We start from the raw sequence: 14766 nt of genomic DNA, 5'->3' as shown, positions 1-14766 counted from the left end.
GACTGGATCTTGCTGTCTACATGTAATGAAAATGTATCATGAGGGCTGTTAAGAAATCAAAGATTTACTGTCCGTCACCAAGTCAATAACATTGAAAGAAAACAGAGGTCTCCTGCCCCTTCCGCTATCATGCTCAATCTTACATCACAGCAGAAGCACTTCAGGTCACCTCTGTAGTTACTAGGGCTGGTAAAACATGATGATGAAAATGAAATATAACCTTTTAAACTGAGCTGATTATTTGAATATATCTCCTTTTGTTTCTGTTCTCCTCCCTTTATAGTGTTACCACTAAGCCAAAATGTATGCAAACAAGCATGTTAAACCTAGCAAGTTGTGCCATGCTATCAGGGTACAAGCTTTAAGGTTAGTTTCTAAGATACTACTGACTATGACTCTTAGAGATAGAAAAGAAAACATAAGGCCAGGGTCTGTAGCATAGCTCATTTTTATTGTTTAAACAGTTTTTGCATAGGAAATATATCCGCTTCCAGTAATTGACTGCAGTATGAGCAGCTGCTAGCAGTATAGGCTGGATATAACAGTAACAATCACATTAAGTCAAGCTTGATTTACACCAGTTTAAAACTTGTGGCAGTTGAGTTCATTTGTAACCTAAAAAAAAGTACCAAAAAGAACATTATTATCCTCCAACCAGGCACAATAAAAACCTTTGTTAACACTCAGGCTAAAAACAGGTCTGATGCCAGAGGGCTCTAATTCCAAAATTAAGTAGCTGTATTGTAATGCATCCTATGAGTGAAGGTTCATTACACAGACTGTGCACGCACCTTCTTTTTAATTAAAATGTAACCTTCAGGATTTATGGCCTACAGTATGGGGAAAAATGCCAGAAGTTTTAAAGTGGATCAACCCTGGTGTGTAGCTAGCAAGCAATAACTGACTACTTGTCACCTACAGTTGTACTAAATGTATCTAAAGAAACACACAGCCCTACAAAAGTTGTTCTCAGAGAAATATCATTGAGATGGGGTGCCTCTTCCCAGCTTACTAAAAGATCTATATGATATAAGCACAAATTAACAGCTTGATGAAGACATAATCTAATGCAGCTCTTGAGATGCCTATGCCTGGGACTGAGGAACCCCTCACATTCTACAATGTTGTAGAGATTTTTATTTTATTTTATTTTTTTGAAGAAAATGTTATCTGAAACATATTTACAACTGAACTCAACAGAGACTGTGAAATTGAACAGGCACTGCTCATTTGTTTGAGTTTTTTGGTAAACATTTTGCTGGTTTTTGTTTCTTTCTCATTTTGCATCAACTTTTATCAGTCCATGCAACTTCAATGCCCTCAATGAAGAATGCATAATAAGCCATACTTCTTAAAAAACTTCCTTCTGCATATAGAGATACATTTGCCACATCAGTCCCTGTAGCACAGTTTGCAAAACCATTCTGTCAAAAATACAGTAATACAAAGACTGGCTTTAGTGTCACTAGCTCACACTGCCCTCACTTTATTTAGGCCACCTTTTGTCTTACTGTTACTGTATCATGCAATAAAAGTATCAAAGGCTTATTCTAAGATATTATAATGCTAGTGGCACTGAAGCCCTTTTCACAAATTCAACATACATTTGAATTGCAACACACAGATATTTCTAAAGAGTACTAACTAGTGAACCCTTTTATCATAAAAAAAATAACTACTTACAACCATTGAAGAAAAAATTGCAACAAAAAATGTAAAAATTGACCGTCTCCAACTTGTCCCCTTTACTATTAACAATGTGACCAACAGAGCTGTGGCATGGAAACAGTACAAAGAGTTGTCATGGCAATAAGTTTGGCTAATGCAAAGGTTATGGTGCAGGGTTAAAGGGCAAAATCAGTGGTCCATGTTATCCTCCAACTGCAGTGCTCCACCACACCCACACAATCTTGAGGAATTAGAAAAAACTGGGTAACTAGCAGAAAGTGCAAAATAAGGAGACAGTTTTCAGCTCCTTCAGCATGGAGTAGAACATTCAACTTTGAGCTTTTCCTGTTTAACTTGATTAGCCTGCATACGATTTTACTCTCTCTCTCTTTTTTTTTTTTAAGTTTTCTATAGAAAACCAATAAAAAAGTCCAGGAGCATGCAGCTGGTTAATGTTAACAAAAGACCTTGACAGGATCGTGTAAACTATATTGGATGTCATGCTTGGGGGCCTTACTGCCAGCAACATTAGAGTTTTTTCATTAAAAGTGAATACTGTACACTGAATATGGGATAACTTTCTGCAGCCTTCATAATCTCACACAGTAAATATAATTTAGATTTAGATACAGAACACACTCGGGTGTCACAGCTGAGTATGTCCTTGTGCAATCTCTTTCATTAAGTCCTTATGAAGCTACAAGTTGCAAATCCAAAATTCTGCTCCCTGAGGACACAGCTATGTGAGACATAAGTACTGTTTTAGTTCTCTGCCTATCCTGAATTGCTCTGTGAACCTAATCTTAAATACCATCATGTAACAATCACAAAAACTTTTGCTAAAGGCCATATATACTAATAAAAAGACAGTGGTGCGTCCAACATTTTGAAATGCTCTGAAAACCAACTTTTCCAATACTAAATACAACAAAATAACCTTCATAAAATATAACTTTTCTCCATTTACATTTTTAAAGGATTAGTAACCTGTGCTTTTCAAGCACAGAAATCTGCGAAATAACTCCTAACATGGACAGATTTTTTTTTTAATACATAAATTAAGAAACTGGAGAGTTTTAACCCAAGTCCAGCTTCCAAACAAAGAATATTCTTGTTTAAAAATGGAAATGACATGCACTTCCATTATAATTGTTAAAAAGTTAGCTTTACAAACAAGGGTATTTTAATTAAAAAAAAAATCTTAACAAAACTATACAGTGTACAAATTACTGTCTACAAGGTAGGCGGTTCATTCAGAAGATCCTCCTTTCTTCTCGCTACTTGCAGCTTCAAAATTCATTCACATATTTTTAATGGAGCTGCCCACCTGAACATCACCCCACAACTATATTGCTATAATTAATATTTTTGCCATGTCTTTATGTACAGTCTCCTTCACTGCCTTTTTTTTTCCTTAGTCAAGCCTCAAACGTTCATGTCACTCCAGGGGAAACACACTTCAGTGGCACAGCCATGAGGCCAGGGCTGCAAAGCAACTTAATAAAGGCAGAACAGTGCACATAGAACGGGGTGGCTCGATTTAGTCAGAATACACTTCCTGGTGAAGGAGGAGGCCAGAGACTGGATTTGAGTTCTCAGTCTTAGCTTAATCTTTTGACTGCTGAATTTCAAAACCAAAACAAAACAAAACAAAACAAAACCCGCAATCAATGAAAAGTTAATTTTCTTCCCAACAGGCATTTCTATTAGACATGCAGGTGGAAAAAAAAACAACAACAACAACAAAAAAAAAAAAAAAAAAAAAAAAAAAAAACACCACAGTTGCTTAACAACCCAATTGATCCACATGGAAGGAAGGCAATTTGCTTTCTAAAATAATGCATCTGTAAGTTCAATTTTTTTCATACAGGAGGTCAGAGACAATAAAAAAGCTCTTTTAAAGGCATCTGTCTTCCTACAAGGGCAATCATCATTTTGACTATTGCACTTTGAAGCCTGAACTTGTTTCAGTTTCATCCTGGTGTGCTATTGAAAGCTTAAGGGGGACACCTTGCTAGCGGCACTAATTGAGGACAGCCCTCCAGCACACACCTGGGCTCCCAAACACACTCGTTATCAGTGGCAGGCAGAAAGGACAATACATACTTTGTTTTACAAGGCCAGAGCCTGAGGTGCACTCTGGGTGGGTCTAGTACATTTTGGTAGTCTCAATAGTCATGTGCTTAGTGAACGAATTCTCTTATGATGGGGCTCAGGAAAAGAGCAACATAAAATTTGAACATCATTTTCTTTCAGTGTCTTATCTTTTTCTGTGGGGTTTTCTTTTTTTTCTCTCTTTTTTTTTCAGTTTAGCTAAAAATGAATCTCAGAGATTTGATTTTCTGCAGCTCCCATCTTTATAGCCACTCAGGCCCTGCCTACACAAGCATCTCCTGCTGGAGACATGGGGATGGGCCACCACTACAGCTTGCCAGCCACCATGCACTGGCCAGAGCCAGAGGAACTGACTTTGGTGTGCCACTGCCCAGCGCTCAGCGGGGCAGTTGTCGGAGCTGCACCTCCAGGGCTGCTCCAGGGCAGGAAAGCCTCCAAAATGCAGAGACAACTGTAAAGGGATTAATTTTCCCACCAGGGTATCTCATATCCACAAGTCTATATTCTCCTCTGCTTGTGCCCTAATAAGAGGATGTGCTTTAAAGAAAAACTCACCCTATATTGAGCCATACACCACAAAGATCCCTGGTGTGTAAGAGGTCTCCAGCAACATGCCCACTACTGATCTGCAAAATGGCATGTTACTGGAAATATACTTTTATTAATTACATCATAGTCTAATTCTGTGCATTAAGAAACTCCTTCCTCACTACAGCCCAGAGCCCTCCATCTGACCTGCTGTATGATAAGTCACTGCAAACCTCTGACACAGCATGAGCAGCCTAAAAAATTCTTATTCAGATGCTGTGAATTAACAAACATGGGGCTCTGTGTGTGTGTAACATTTGACATAGAGGGAAAAAAAAAAGAATATTTAGCAGTCAAGCAGACTAAGGAGGGCAAATTCTCTGCAGGAGCAACTCCAGAGCCAACTGGAGTCAGTGGAATTATGCCAGCAAAGATTTTGGCCCTGTACATGCATCTCCTAGACAAAGCAAGCATCTTTGTCCTTCTGATCTAAAAACATTTTCTAACGTGAACACTTGAGGATGCAGTATCTTTGCCAGAATGGAAAAGGCTTCATCTCACTGTGGCCTCTTTCTCTGTCTGTCTGTCTCTCTCTCTCTCTCCCTGCCTGCCTCTCTTTCTTTTTCTTTTTCTCAAGAAAAGAAAACTTAAACAATTTCCTCAAGTCAAGTCTGCCTCCAACAGAATTCATTATTTATTTTTTAAATCCAGAAATGATTTCAGCTTGCACCCCAGGTGGGAAGTTAAAAAGAGGGAACCGATTTGAAAGTTTGTCACAGTAGGCAGAACAGTCGCTTTGCAGCCCTTGCCTGGCTAAGGGTGCACTGCTTCACAGCTACACTGTAAAGTGTTAAAAATCCTCCCCACCCACCCCAGAATATATATATATATGTATGTATAAAAAAAAATCCCCTGTCCACCTCTCAGTACAGAAAAGGACCTCATCACACTGCAAAAATAGCAGTACCCACTTTGGTCAATTAAAACAAACAAAAAAAGCATACATTATTTTTTTTTTTAAATCTGTGTACTTACCTATAATAACCAATACAGCTAAAAGCACTACCTACATAGGCAAAACTTGGTATTGCATAATTCGTATAAATTTGTATCCCCTCCCCCCAATATTAATTGGAAGATGAAAAACATGAAAGGTTAATAGAAAAAACACCAAAATACTGAAAATATTGCTGGTCGATTACAATTTTTAAGCGGCAACTATACACAGCCATGATATGCTTTATAAATGTGAGATAAAGGTATAACTGTCTAAAAAATCCATGATGTCACACTTTTTTCCATCTGGAGTACAAAATATTTTGTCATAAAAATGGTAAAGATTTAAAATGATAATAAATGCAGCAAAACAAGTGTAGTGATGTCAATTTTTTTGTGTGTTTTTTTTTCTTTTTTTGTTTTTTTCCATTTTTTAGATTTCAAGGCAAGGCACGTAATGTGGACATTATATCTTCGTGCAAATTAGGATTACTGGAAATAGTATTTTAATTATTTTTTAAAGAGACATAGAGGCAAAATGTCTGCCCATGCACATTATATTTCTGTCAATATGTGAAAATTGTTGAACAAGGCTAACTTCTGAAAGCACCATGCAGGTTTTCAGCACCCTGTAATTAGGCTTACATTAAGAGTGCATTATTTAAATATTACATATCCCCATCCTGGTATTACCAGTTTGTAAACGGTAAGCTTTGCCCTTGTGACATGGATTTGCCTATATCTTTGTCTCTAAGATGCAGATTTTACAGAAAAATGTAAACCCTATGGGTTCTTGATGCAACCAGTAACTTTAAATAAATAAATCCTACCCCTCTGTGGAGGCAGCAGCTAAACCAACATAAGTGCTGTGTTTCCATCGATTTCTTTTTCTCAGACATGATTTGTCTTGATTTAATGCCTTTTAATGCCCTCAAAAACTGAGGGGAAAAATAAGTTTGTTCAAAGTAATTTTTATTTCTATTTTTAATCCCCTCAATTTAGAGTCCAAGGGCTGAAGGACTTATAGTGATGACCCCTTAGATATGATATTTTAAATTGCACTTGCCTCTGTAAGTGTTTCTTTAGTGGGGAAAACGTTCACCTTTTTCCTTTTCTTTTTTTACTGTTGCATAAGGAGATAACACTTTCACCTATTTAGAGGCATTTCTTCCACAGAGCCTGTGTGTTCATACCAATGGAAAACTTCATATGGCATAACACACTAGAAAAGGCTGAATTAAGGGCCAAAGTTTAATAAATCCATACTGATAACTAAAGGCTACAGAGCTTCTTTTTAAAACATTTAGAAATCAGAGTGTGGAGAAAATGGCTGGCTCACGGCCCTTGTCCTCCTGCAGCTCTGCTGCTGCTGCCTAGCCTTTGTTTTGTGAGATAACCAGGAATAGTGATCCCATGCGTAAACAACAAGAATACTAAACCAATAAAACTAGCTTATCATGCAAATATTAAGGCATCTAGAAAGTCAGTTAAAATATATTGTCAGAGACAGAACATCTATTTCCCAGCGGACTTCATATAACAAAGGCTACTTAGCAGGGGCTGCATTCTACCCATCAGTGAAATATCATTGACCCTTTGTATGTCATTTCAGTTTCAACCATAAGGGAATTAGTGATTGTAAGAGCTGCAGTTGCTGGTCTATTTTTTCTTCTTTCTTCAGTTTCTTTTGTCATCCTGTCTTCCTTTCTTTTTTTTCTTTTTAATTTCACTTTTATCTTTTTCCTTCAGTTGCTTGTTTCTGCTTGAAGGAAAGGCTCTCCAATTATGTTCAAACCATAATTTGGGACATTTGTCGGCAGGATCGGTGTTCTATTTGATACTTGAAAAGGAACCAAGCTAGCCCAGGTACCAGGACTGTTGAAAAGGGGAGAAAGATAACAAGAGAGAGAAAGAGAGAGAAAAAAACAAAACATAAATTAAATATGATGCAAAAACTAGAACACAATTAATTTGAATTACAGTTAGGTTAATATTCAGTATTAATAGCACTACTTCAGATAAAACAAGACACCAAATTTTTGAATATTACTTGAGATTCTACTTCACAGTTTTCTTTTGTGAAAGCATGACTTATTTGAAAGAAGAGTAATTGCACTGATCCCAGTTACCAGCAGTATTACTGCTCCCTTACACTAAGTGGCCTGTTTGTTTATGAAAGTCCAAAAAAGTTTCAGATGTAAATACACAGAGCAGGCAGAACTAAACTGTACGAGTGACACTATGTAGCATCACAGATGTTATTCAAGAGCTAGTGGATACACTATGGTGTATGGGTTCCTGTTTTCAAGAACACAAGGGTTCAGTGGTTAAGCCTCCTGTGCAATTTCCCACCCTCTCACAACTCGGCAGTTTATCTTGTCTCAGTCCCAAGATGTGCCTCTGAGGTGCCTGGGTCCCCATGAGAATAAAAGACCTTTAACATTCAAAAAAACTGTTTACAGATTTTTCCCTAAAGTATCAGTGCCTAAGGAACGCTGGACAACATGGGTCCCAATCATGTGAACACTAGCAGCCAAGGGTAGCCGTGAGTCAAGCATAGCAGTGAGTACCACAAATTTTGCAACAAACACCTGAAAAAGAAAATGTTTTCAAAGGTAATTCAATGACTTTGGAACTTCAGTCATCTTTTCAAAAGCACTCTCTCACCAAGGAGCTTAAGTCCTAATGACATTCATATATTTACCAGGCACCAACTATTAGTAGGTACTGTACCCAACAGTATTTGCAAGATGGATACTCAAAGAAAGACCTCAGCTGCCTACTCAGTACCAGAGCAGACCCCAAATAGGCTTTTCCTCAGATGTGTTTCTGGCAACCCAGGAATAATGGACTTTAGGGAAAGTCTTGTCAAATTTATTCAGAAGAAAACCAGCATTGTTATGTCAGCGGTCATTGCCAAACAACTAACACCAGAACCAGACACCCAGCATGCAAACACATGCTTCCCCCGCATTTCATTGTATTGAGTTTTTCTCCACACTAGGTGTTTACACAAACACAACGGCTTACTTGGGAATACACATTGGGATTAGACTGTTGAACTTCATGACAACACATCCGAAGACTAAAACCTCCAACATATGTTTTGTGGAGGACAAGTTTTTTTCCTTCTCTGTCTTTGATCACCCCTCCGCACTGCTCTCTCCCTGGATGAGCAGATGCACCTCTGTGGCATTGGTTGTAAAGAGGAAAACAGACTCTTTTAATCTATTTTAAATGTGTATGGAATAACTACGTTACACTTAGAGATTTCTGTGAACCTTTCAGTTGCTGCTGTATGAACATTAAAGAAAGAGGTCAACTTACTTTGTGAAATCCAGGGGACACATTCCTCAGTTCTTTTATATTAAAAATAATACAGCTTCTGTCATTTACTCCTGTTTGATACTCTTTACCTCTCTAAACCTGTTAATTTACTATTTTGACTCCTAACAATTAATTTCAGATGCTCTTTTTTACAAACAAAAATAGTGGAAAAAATTGCTGACCTGCTTATCTCAATGATGGTCAAACTCTGAAAGGAGCAGGACTATTTTTTTTCCTCAAGGAAATGTAAGAAATATGAATAGCTGAATGTATTTTAAAAGACTGAAGTACAAATATTATTCAATAGGGGTGCTGGTTTTTTTCCAGCTGGGTATACTCTTGAAGGGCACCTGAAAATCTGCGGAATTTCATCCTCTTCAGAAATCAGGAAAACCTTGCTATATTTTCAAAATCTAATATCAGCTACTATGTTTATTTAAAGATTTTAACTTTATTTTTTCAAGTTCTATTGACTATTACAAATAACATAAATTCTGTTGTTGGAGAAATAACCCCTTTTAGGATTCAAAAATCACAGTTACACTGCAAATCTCAACATTTCCACAAAGACTTAAAACCAGTTATGCATGAAAGATTTTTCCAATATGATCTCATGAAAAGATTAAGTTTTTTTAAAAAAATTAATACCAGAACTTCATTTAAGAGGATTAATTGTTTCAACTTATGCTTTATCTTCCTTCATTATTCATTTTAAAATGCATCTTTTGTTCCTTCCTTTTCAGATTTCAGTGATGTTCAGAAGTTAAATTGTGAAATAACAGGCACAATACAAATCGTTTCCAAGCACAGAGATTTGTAAACATAGGAACTAGTAATAAAAATAAAAATAAAAAAACCAAGCAGATTTTTTTGCTCAGGATCTCTCTGAATATATGTTTTACAGTGCACAGTTCTTTGCTGTCCTGTTACATAGGATTTAGAGTGTTTAGCAACTTTAAACAAAATAGAACACTAACTAAAAGAATGTAAATTTTGTCTGAGGTCAACATGGTATTTAAACAATTTCTGTTGCAAAGGCTAAATACACAGCTGCCAGGTTATCTTTCTGCAGATTTACAGTACACTTCAGTGGTTGGATACATATATATGTGACTTTTTTCTTTGTTTTAAAGTTTACATCCTTCTAAAGATCACAGCAGAAGGAAAGCAGTCAGCGCTAATGAAAAGCAAATTGCTATTTGTAGCAGCTTTCTTACAGGAGAAAGATACCTTGATTTTGTGGAAAGTGCTCAATAAAAATAAGTTGTAGCAAGTGACTAATAAGTCTGTTGTTGCCATATGACCTACAAATTTAATACAGGTATTTATCTAAATCTTTCAAGCCTCCCACCTTATATTACAACCATAACAAAAATGCGGATTGCAACAAATTCATCAATGCCGTTTATCAGTCTTCAAGGAGTAATAAATCTTCCGCGTTAACACTGTGTAGAGTCCACAGGATTTCACAGATAGGTCTCACAGGAGTTTCAGAAGCCTCTCACAGTGCTCATACAGAGCCACTGTCAGCCAGAGGCAATGGTGCAGACCACGGAGCACCCCACGGTGCCAGGACAGCTACGTGTCATCTGCGTGTGGAGGCTGGAAAAGCCATCGCCCTGGACACCTCTGATGGCAGGCTGAACTCCCCGATCTACACGCACCCGCCAGGCAGCAGCTGGCCCCAGCAGCAGCCGTGAAGGACAGGCCATCCCCTCTGTTTGCTAGCCCTTCCTAAGCCCTGATCTTCAAGGCTTGATGAGCTGTGGCTGTAGTTTGGAAGCTAACCTTACCACACTGCAGTCTGATCTAACGCCAACGCCAGTGCCAGCTCTTTACTGCAAACAAAAAGAGGAAATCTGAACGCAAGTTCCTGAGTTGAACAGTGCTAACAGCACACAGCTTTGAGAACAGCTATGATACAAAGAACAACCAAAACGGTAACTCAGGCTCTGCTAAGCTACATATTCATGGTTGTCTATCCAGCATTCCCACATAACCCATTACATTTACAGTAAATGTAATTGAACTTCCAGCTATCATATGAGCCACACAATGCTTTGTAGCTCCCCAGTGCTCCTGTGTGCAGCCAAGCCAGACTGACAGCCCGGCAGAGCACGGTCTCCTGTCAGCTTTCTCAAAGCTGGTCTGAAGGCACCTCTGTGAGCATTGCATGGATTAGCTTCTGCCATGAAAACCATCTACGGTTTCCCTGCAGAGCGTCCTAGCAGAAGCCCCAGTTACTGCAGACTGCAAGGCAAACTCTGCCTGGGGGTACACACACGGGTGGGAACAGCAGGCAAGGGTAACACACCTTTCCCTTCGCCACACCATCCAGCACTTGTGTAAGTCCCAGGTAAACTTCCAGCCCTAGGTCTCACGAAAGCAGAGGTAATGCTCTGTTTCTGTTCATAAGTGCCTCAACACAGCGGCAGCCAAAACTCTTTCCATTGCCTAGGACACAGGTGAGCTGGTTGTCCTTGCAGAAGTTAATAAGATGTCCCTTTGTCCATGTGGTTTCTACTTCAGATAAAAAAGCTTTGTATTAAATAGAAAGCATGGAATAAAGCAGGTCTACCCCACTCTACAGCTCATTGCTCCTGAGGAAATCTATGAACCCTGAACTGACAGAGTTACAATATGCCTGTCCCTTGGGTTATGAAGTGAGCCCTCAAAAAACCTGTTCTAGGCTAAGTTTTGAAGAAAATTACATGAGAAGCCCTATCAGATATTGTTGTGGAATTCAGACTAGTAGCCTTTGTGAGAGAATATGATTTGCAGGACCACCTTCCTGAAGCATTATACCTCTAATTAATTTCATTACCAGAAACAGTTTTCTCTCACCATAACTAGACTGTCAGGTGTGTTAGCAGTCATCAGTTCCCTCTCTATCCATGACAAGTATAATGTATTTACCTGTTCAAATGTAACAAAATAGCAAAGGAAAATTCTGCAAGCATCCTACAGGGTTAACATTCTCCATTACAGTTTCCATTACAGTTTTCACATGTTAATTCAATCAAGATTTCTGCCATGATTTCCTTATAAAGATAATAATTGCTGTTTCAAGAACCTCTGATTAAAATATTACTGGAATGGAGCACAGGCTTTACTAACATTATATGTACATACAGTCCGTTTCAGAGGTTATAATAACATAAAGAATATAATAATGTTAAACAATTAAATAAATGCAATAAAAAATAAATCCAATCAGATCTGAGTGAATCTCAAGGATTTTAAGATTCCTATTTTCCACCAGTTAGTATCTTCTATTACAGCTTCAGAAGTGTGTAAGAGGATTTCACCATCTTGAACGCACACCTAAAACACTGTTTTCTTTTTGCACTGTTACTACCTTGTGAATGAACACACTAGCTTAGGTAAGGTAGATCAGATCATGCCAGGTCACTATTTGGACAGAAAAGGTAGAAATGCCTTTGATGTTGAGAGAAGCGGCACTAGCAAGTCACTAGCAAGTTTCATCTGTCTCTGTACTAAGCAAGTGCTCAAGCATACAAGAACAGGGAACTTTACCATTTCAAATTGTTACGATTATATGAACTTTGGAAACACAACTGTGCTAACCTCAGTGCCCTGGCTAAATTCCCCTTTCTGAATTTTTGCCAAAAGAATAACCACCCCCCTGGCATCTCCTTAATGGGGTACTTCTGTTACCATTCTAAACTGGTATCTGTAGTTAAACAGCTGCCAAATTTCACCTCCAAGGTGAACATTTATTTCAAGAGATATCTTAAGTATATCTCAGCTTAATTTAGGATGACTTTTGTAGTTTAGCAGGCACATACCACCCATCTAGCAGATGGAGGAGGTAAAGACCTATTGATTTATGCCCAGATTAGGGAAAAGGAAATTCTGCTGCAAGGACACTTACTCTACTCTCAGCAGACCCCTTTTTGTGATAGTGTAGCAAAAATAGGCAAGGAAAGATCTGGAAGAGGCCACAGAGCCCACCACAAACAAGGAAAATCCACAGCAGAGGAGGACCCAAAGAAATGGTGCATGTCCATGCTACGCTCTGGATCACACATGCCCAATAGTTTGATGCAGCAACTGGGCTAAAGGAAGTTGGCAAACATGCAAGTGCACAGAGGGGGGCTATGACCAAGTGGAGGGCTGCCTCATAGAGCCAAACCATGGAGAACATGGGCTTGGGTAATGAAAGACTACTGGGGCTGCTTATGAAAAACTGACTTTCCACTTCCTACGCCTACACTGGTTTTTCCCCAAATATTACCATTTCACATTTCAGTCTGTTACTTTTGACTCTTAGCACTTTTAAATATATGACTAAAAGTCTATTTATCAATTTAGCATATCCAAATAGTAATGCAGATAATCCTAACTGCACCCAAAAAAAAAAAAAAAAAAAGAAAAAAAGAAAACCCAAACCACCAACAACCCAACAGTGTAATTTTACAGCTGCAAAACAAGAAACAAACAATTGGAGGTAAAGATGATCAAGTAGAAAACTGGAGTAACCAAGGGGTTAAAGATACAGTTTACACTTGGGAATTGTCTGTAATATGCTCCTCCTTCCCTTGCAGTGCTGCCAAAAATCATCTGACAGGAAACATAAGATTAAGTTTGTCCTACCTAAGCGAACAAAGAGTGCTCAGAACAGGCAACCAGTTCACTGCAGAGCGGGAACTTTCCTAATCCTGCTGGAATCTGCAGTGCTGCTCAGAAAATATTACTGAAGTTGTTTTCTTTACTTTAGTATCTTGCTTCTGGATCATCTCATTCATTTTGGTCACACTGCAGTTCTTGCTGCTTCTCCCATAAAGGTTAACTTAAAGCTCCAAACATAATCATGTGGAAAATGGACATTATTGATTCCTACGGTCCATTGTTCCCCCATTCTAAGTCCCTGAAGTTCAAGTTCAATCTGGAATTACATCATGTCTGGTTTCTCCTGGTTACCAGACGGCTTGAGACGTGACCACAGCTACAGAAAAAACAAACAGCCTTCTTCACGCTTCGGCTCCCCTATCGATTCAAACATAAACTTTTTTTCTTTCTCTCAAGTATGCTTCAAGTATAGAGCATGGTTAATTTAGAGATTAAGTTCCAAATTAGATTATATAATGGCATCTTAATGGATTGCTGACCCATTTCCTGTGGAATGGCAGCATGCAAGTCTGGCTTGAATACAATTAATGTCTTAGGAAGTGTTCTGAAGATGTTTGCCTAGATGGAGAGGAAACATAATGTTCTGCACATCTTTCTGCATTACAGAGTTGGACAAAACTATTAGAGTTAGCAATTTAAATTGATAAAGACCAGAAATCATTAGGGTTTTTTCCTATGATACTTTTACAATGGGTATACTTCAGCATTTTTATTCTTAAACCGTAATGAATTAATACTTCTATTCCAAAATGTCACCCCAGGGGAATGGGGTTGGGGGGCAGAGGGTATGAACCATTGCTCTAACAGGTGTCTCTGTTTGCCAGAATGTGCTTGCCACAGGAATGCTGCTGGCTGTGTTACTTCAGCTATGCCTTCACTCAATACCAAACAGATGAGGTACTGTGCTACAAAGGCAACCTGCACCCATTCTCAATTTCCCTTCTACTGCTTTCACAAATCAGAGATTATCCCATTTGCCTTCCTTATCAGCATTATTATCATAAACCCAGAGTGGTGCTGGGTGGAAAAAATGATGCTTGGAAAGCTGAATATCCCCACAGCTAGAGTTGAGAAGGAAATTCAGCATGCTGAGAACACAGCTCCCCCTCAGCACCTTCAGGAACAAACAAGCTGTTGTACTATGCTTATGTGTCAAGATAAAAGACAGAAAGCAGGAAATGCTAACATAGTACACTTGCCTGAGTAGTGTAAATGTAATGTTAAAGTAACAGCTAACCCATAAAAATAACACAGAAAGTGTTGAAAAAATGAATGTACATAACAATAGTTGGGAATAAAAATATATTTGGCAATAACAAAGTTAAAAGATACACTTGGGCAATGAAAATTTGTTTACAGTCTGTGAAAGATGTGAACACTCAAAATGCTCTAAAAAAGACCCATCGTGCCAGCTTTTATGAGTGGTCCCATTGGAATTAATAGCGGCATAATGAGTGGCTGATTCAGGTTCAAGCTCAT

The 14766-nt window shown here is 38.4% G+C and overlaps 1 protein-coding gene across 9 annotated transcripts in view; it reads right to left on the bottom strand.

Annotated features, from left to right (window-relative positions):
* Positions 1-432: 432 nt before the first annotated feature.
* The window catches only part of NFIB (nuclear factor I B), a 274440-nt gene continuing 260106 nt past the window's right edge, over positions 433-14766 (bottom strand). For all 9 annotated transcript variants that reach the window (XM_040580926.1, XM_040580928.1, XM_040580931.1 and 6 more), the window contains one exon: positions 433-7182. In XM_040580926.1, coding sequence (XP_040436860.1) covers positions 7053-7182 — 130 coding nt within the window. In that variant the 3' untranslated portion in view covers positions 433-7052. The remainder of the gene's footprint in view (positions 7183-14766) is intronic.

The sequence above is a fragment of the Falco naumanni genome, chromosome Z (genome assembly GCF_017639655.2).
Source record: "Falco naumanni isolate bFalNau1 chromosome Z, bFalNau1.pat, whole genome shotgun sequence".
Classification (NCBI taxonomy): domain Eukaryota; kingdom Metazoa; phylum Chordata; class Aves; order Falconiformes; family Falconidae; genus Falco; species Falco naumanni.
Note: the sequence above shows the minus strand (reverse complement) of the source record. Positions and strands in the feature narration are given on the sequence as shown.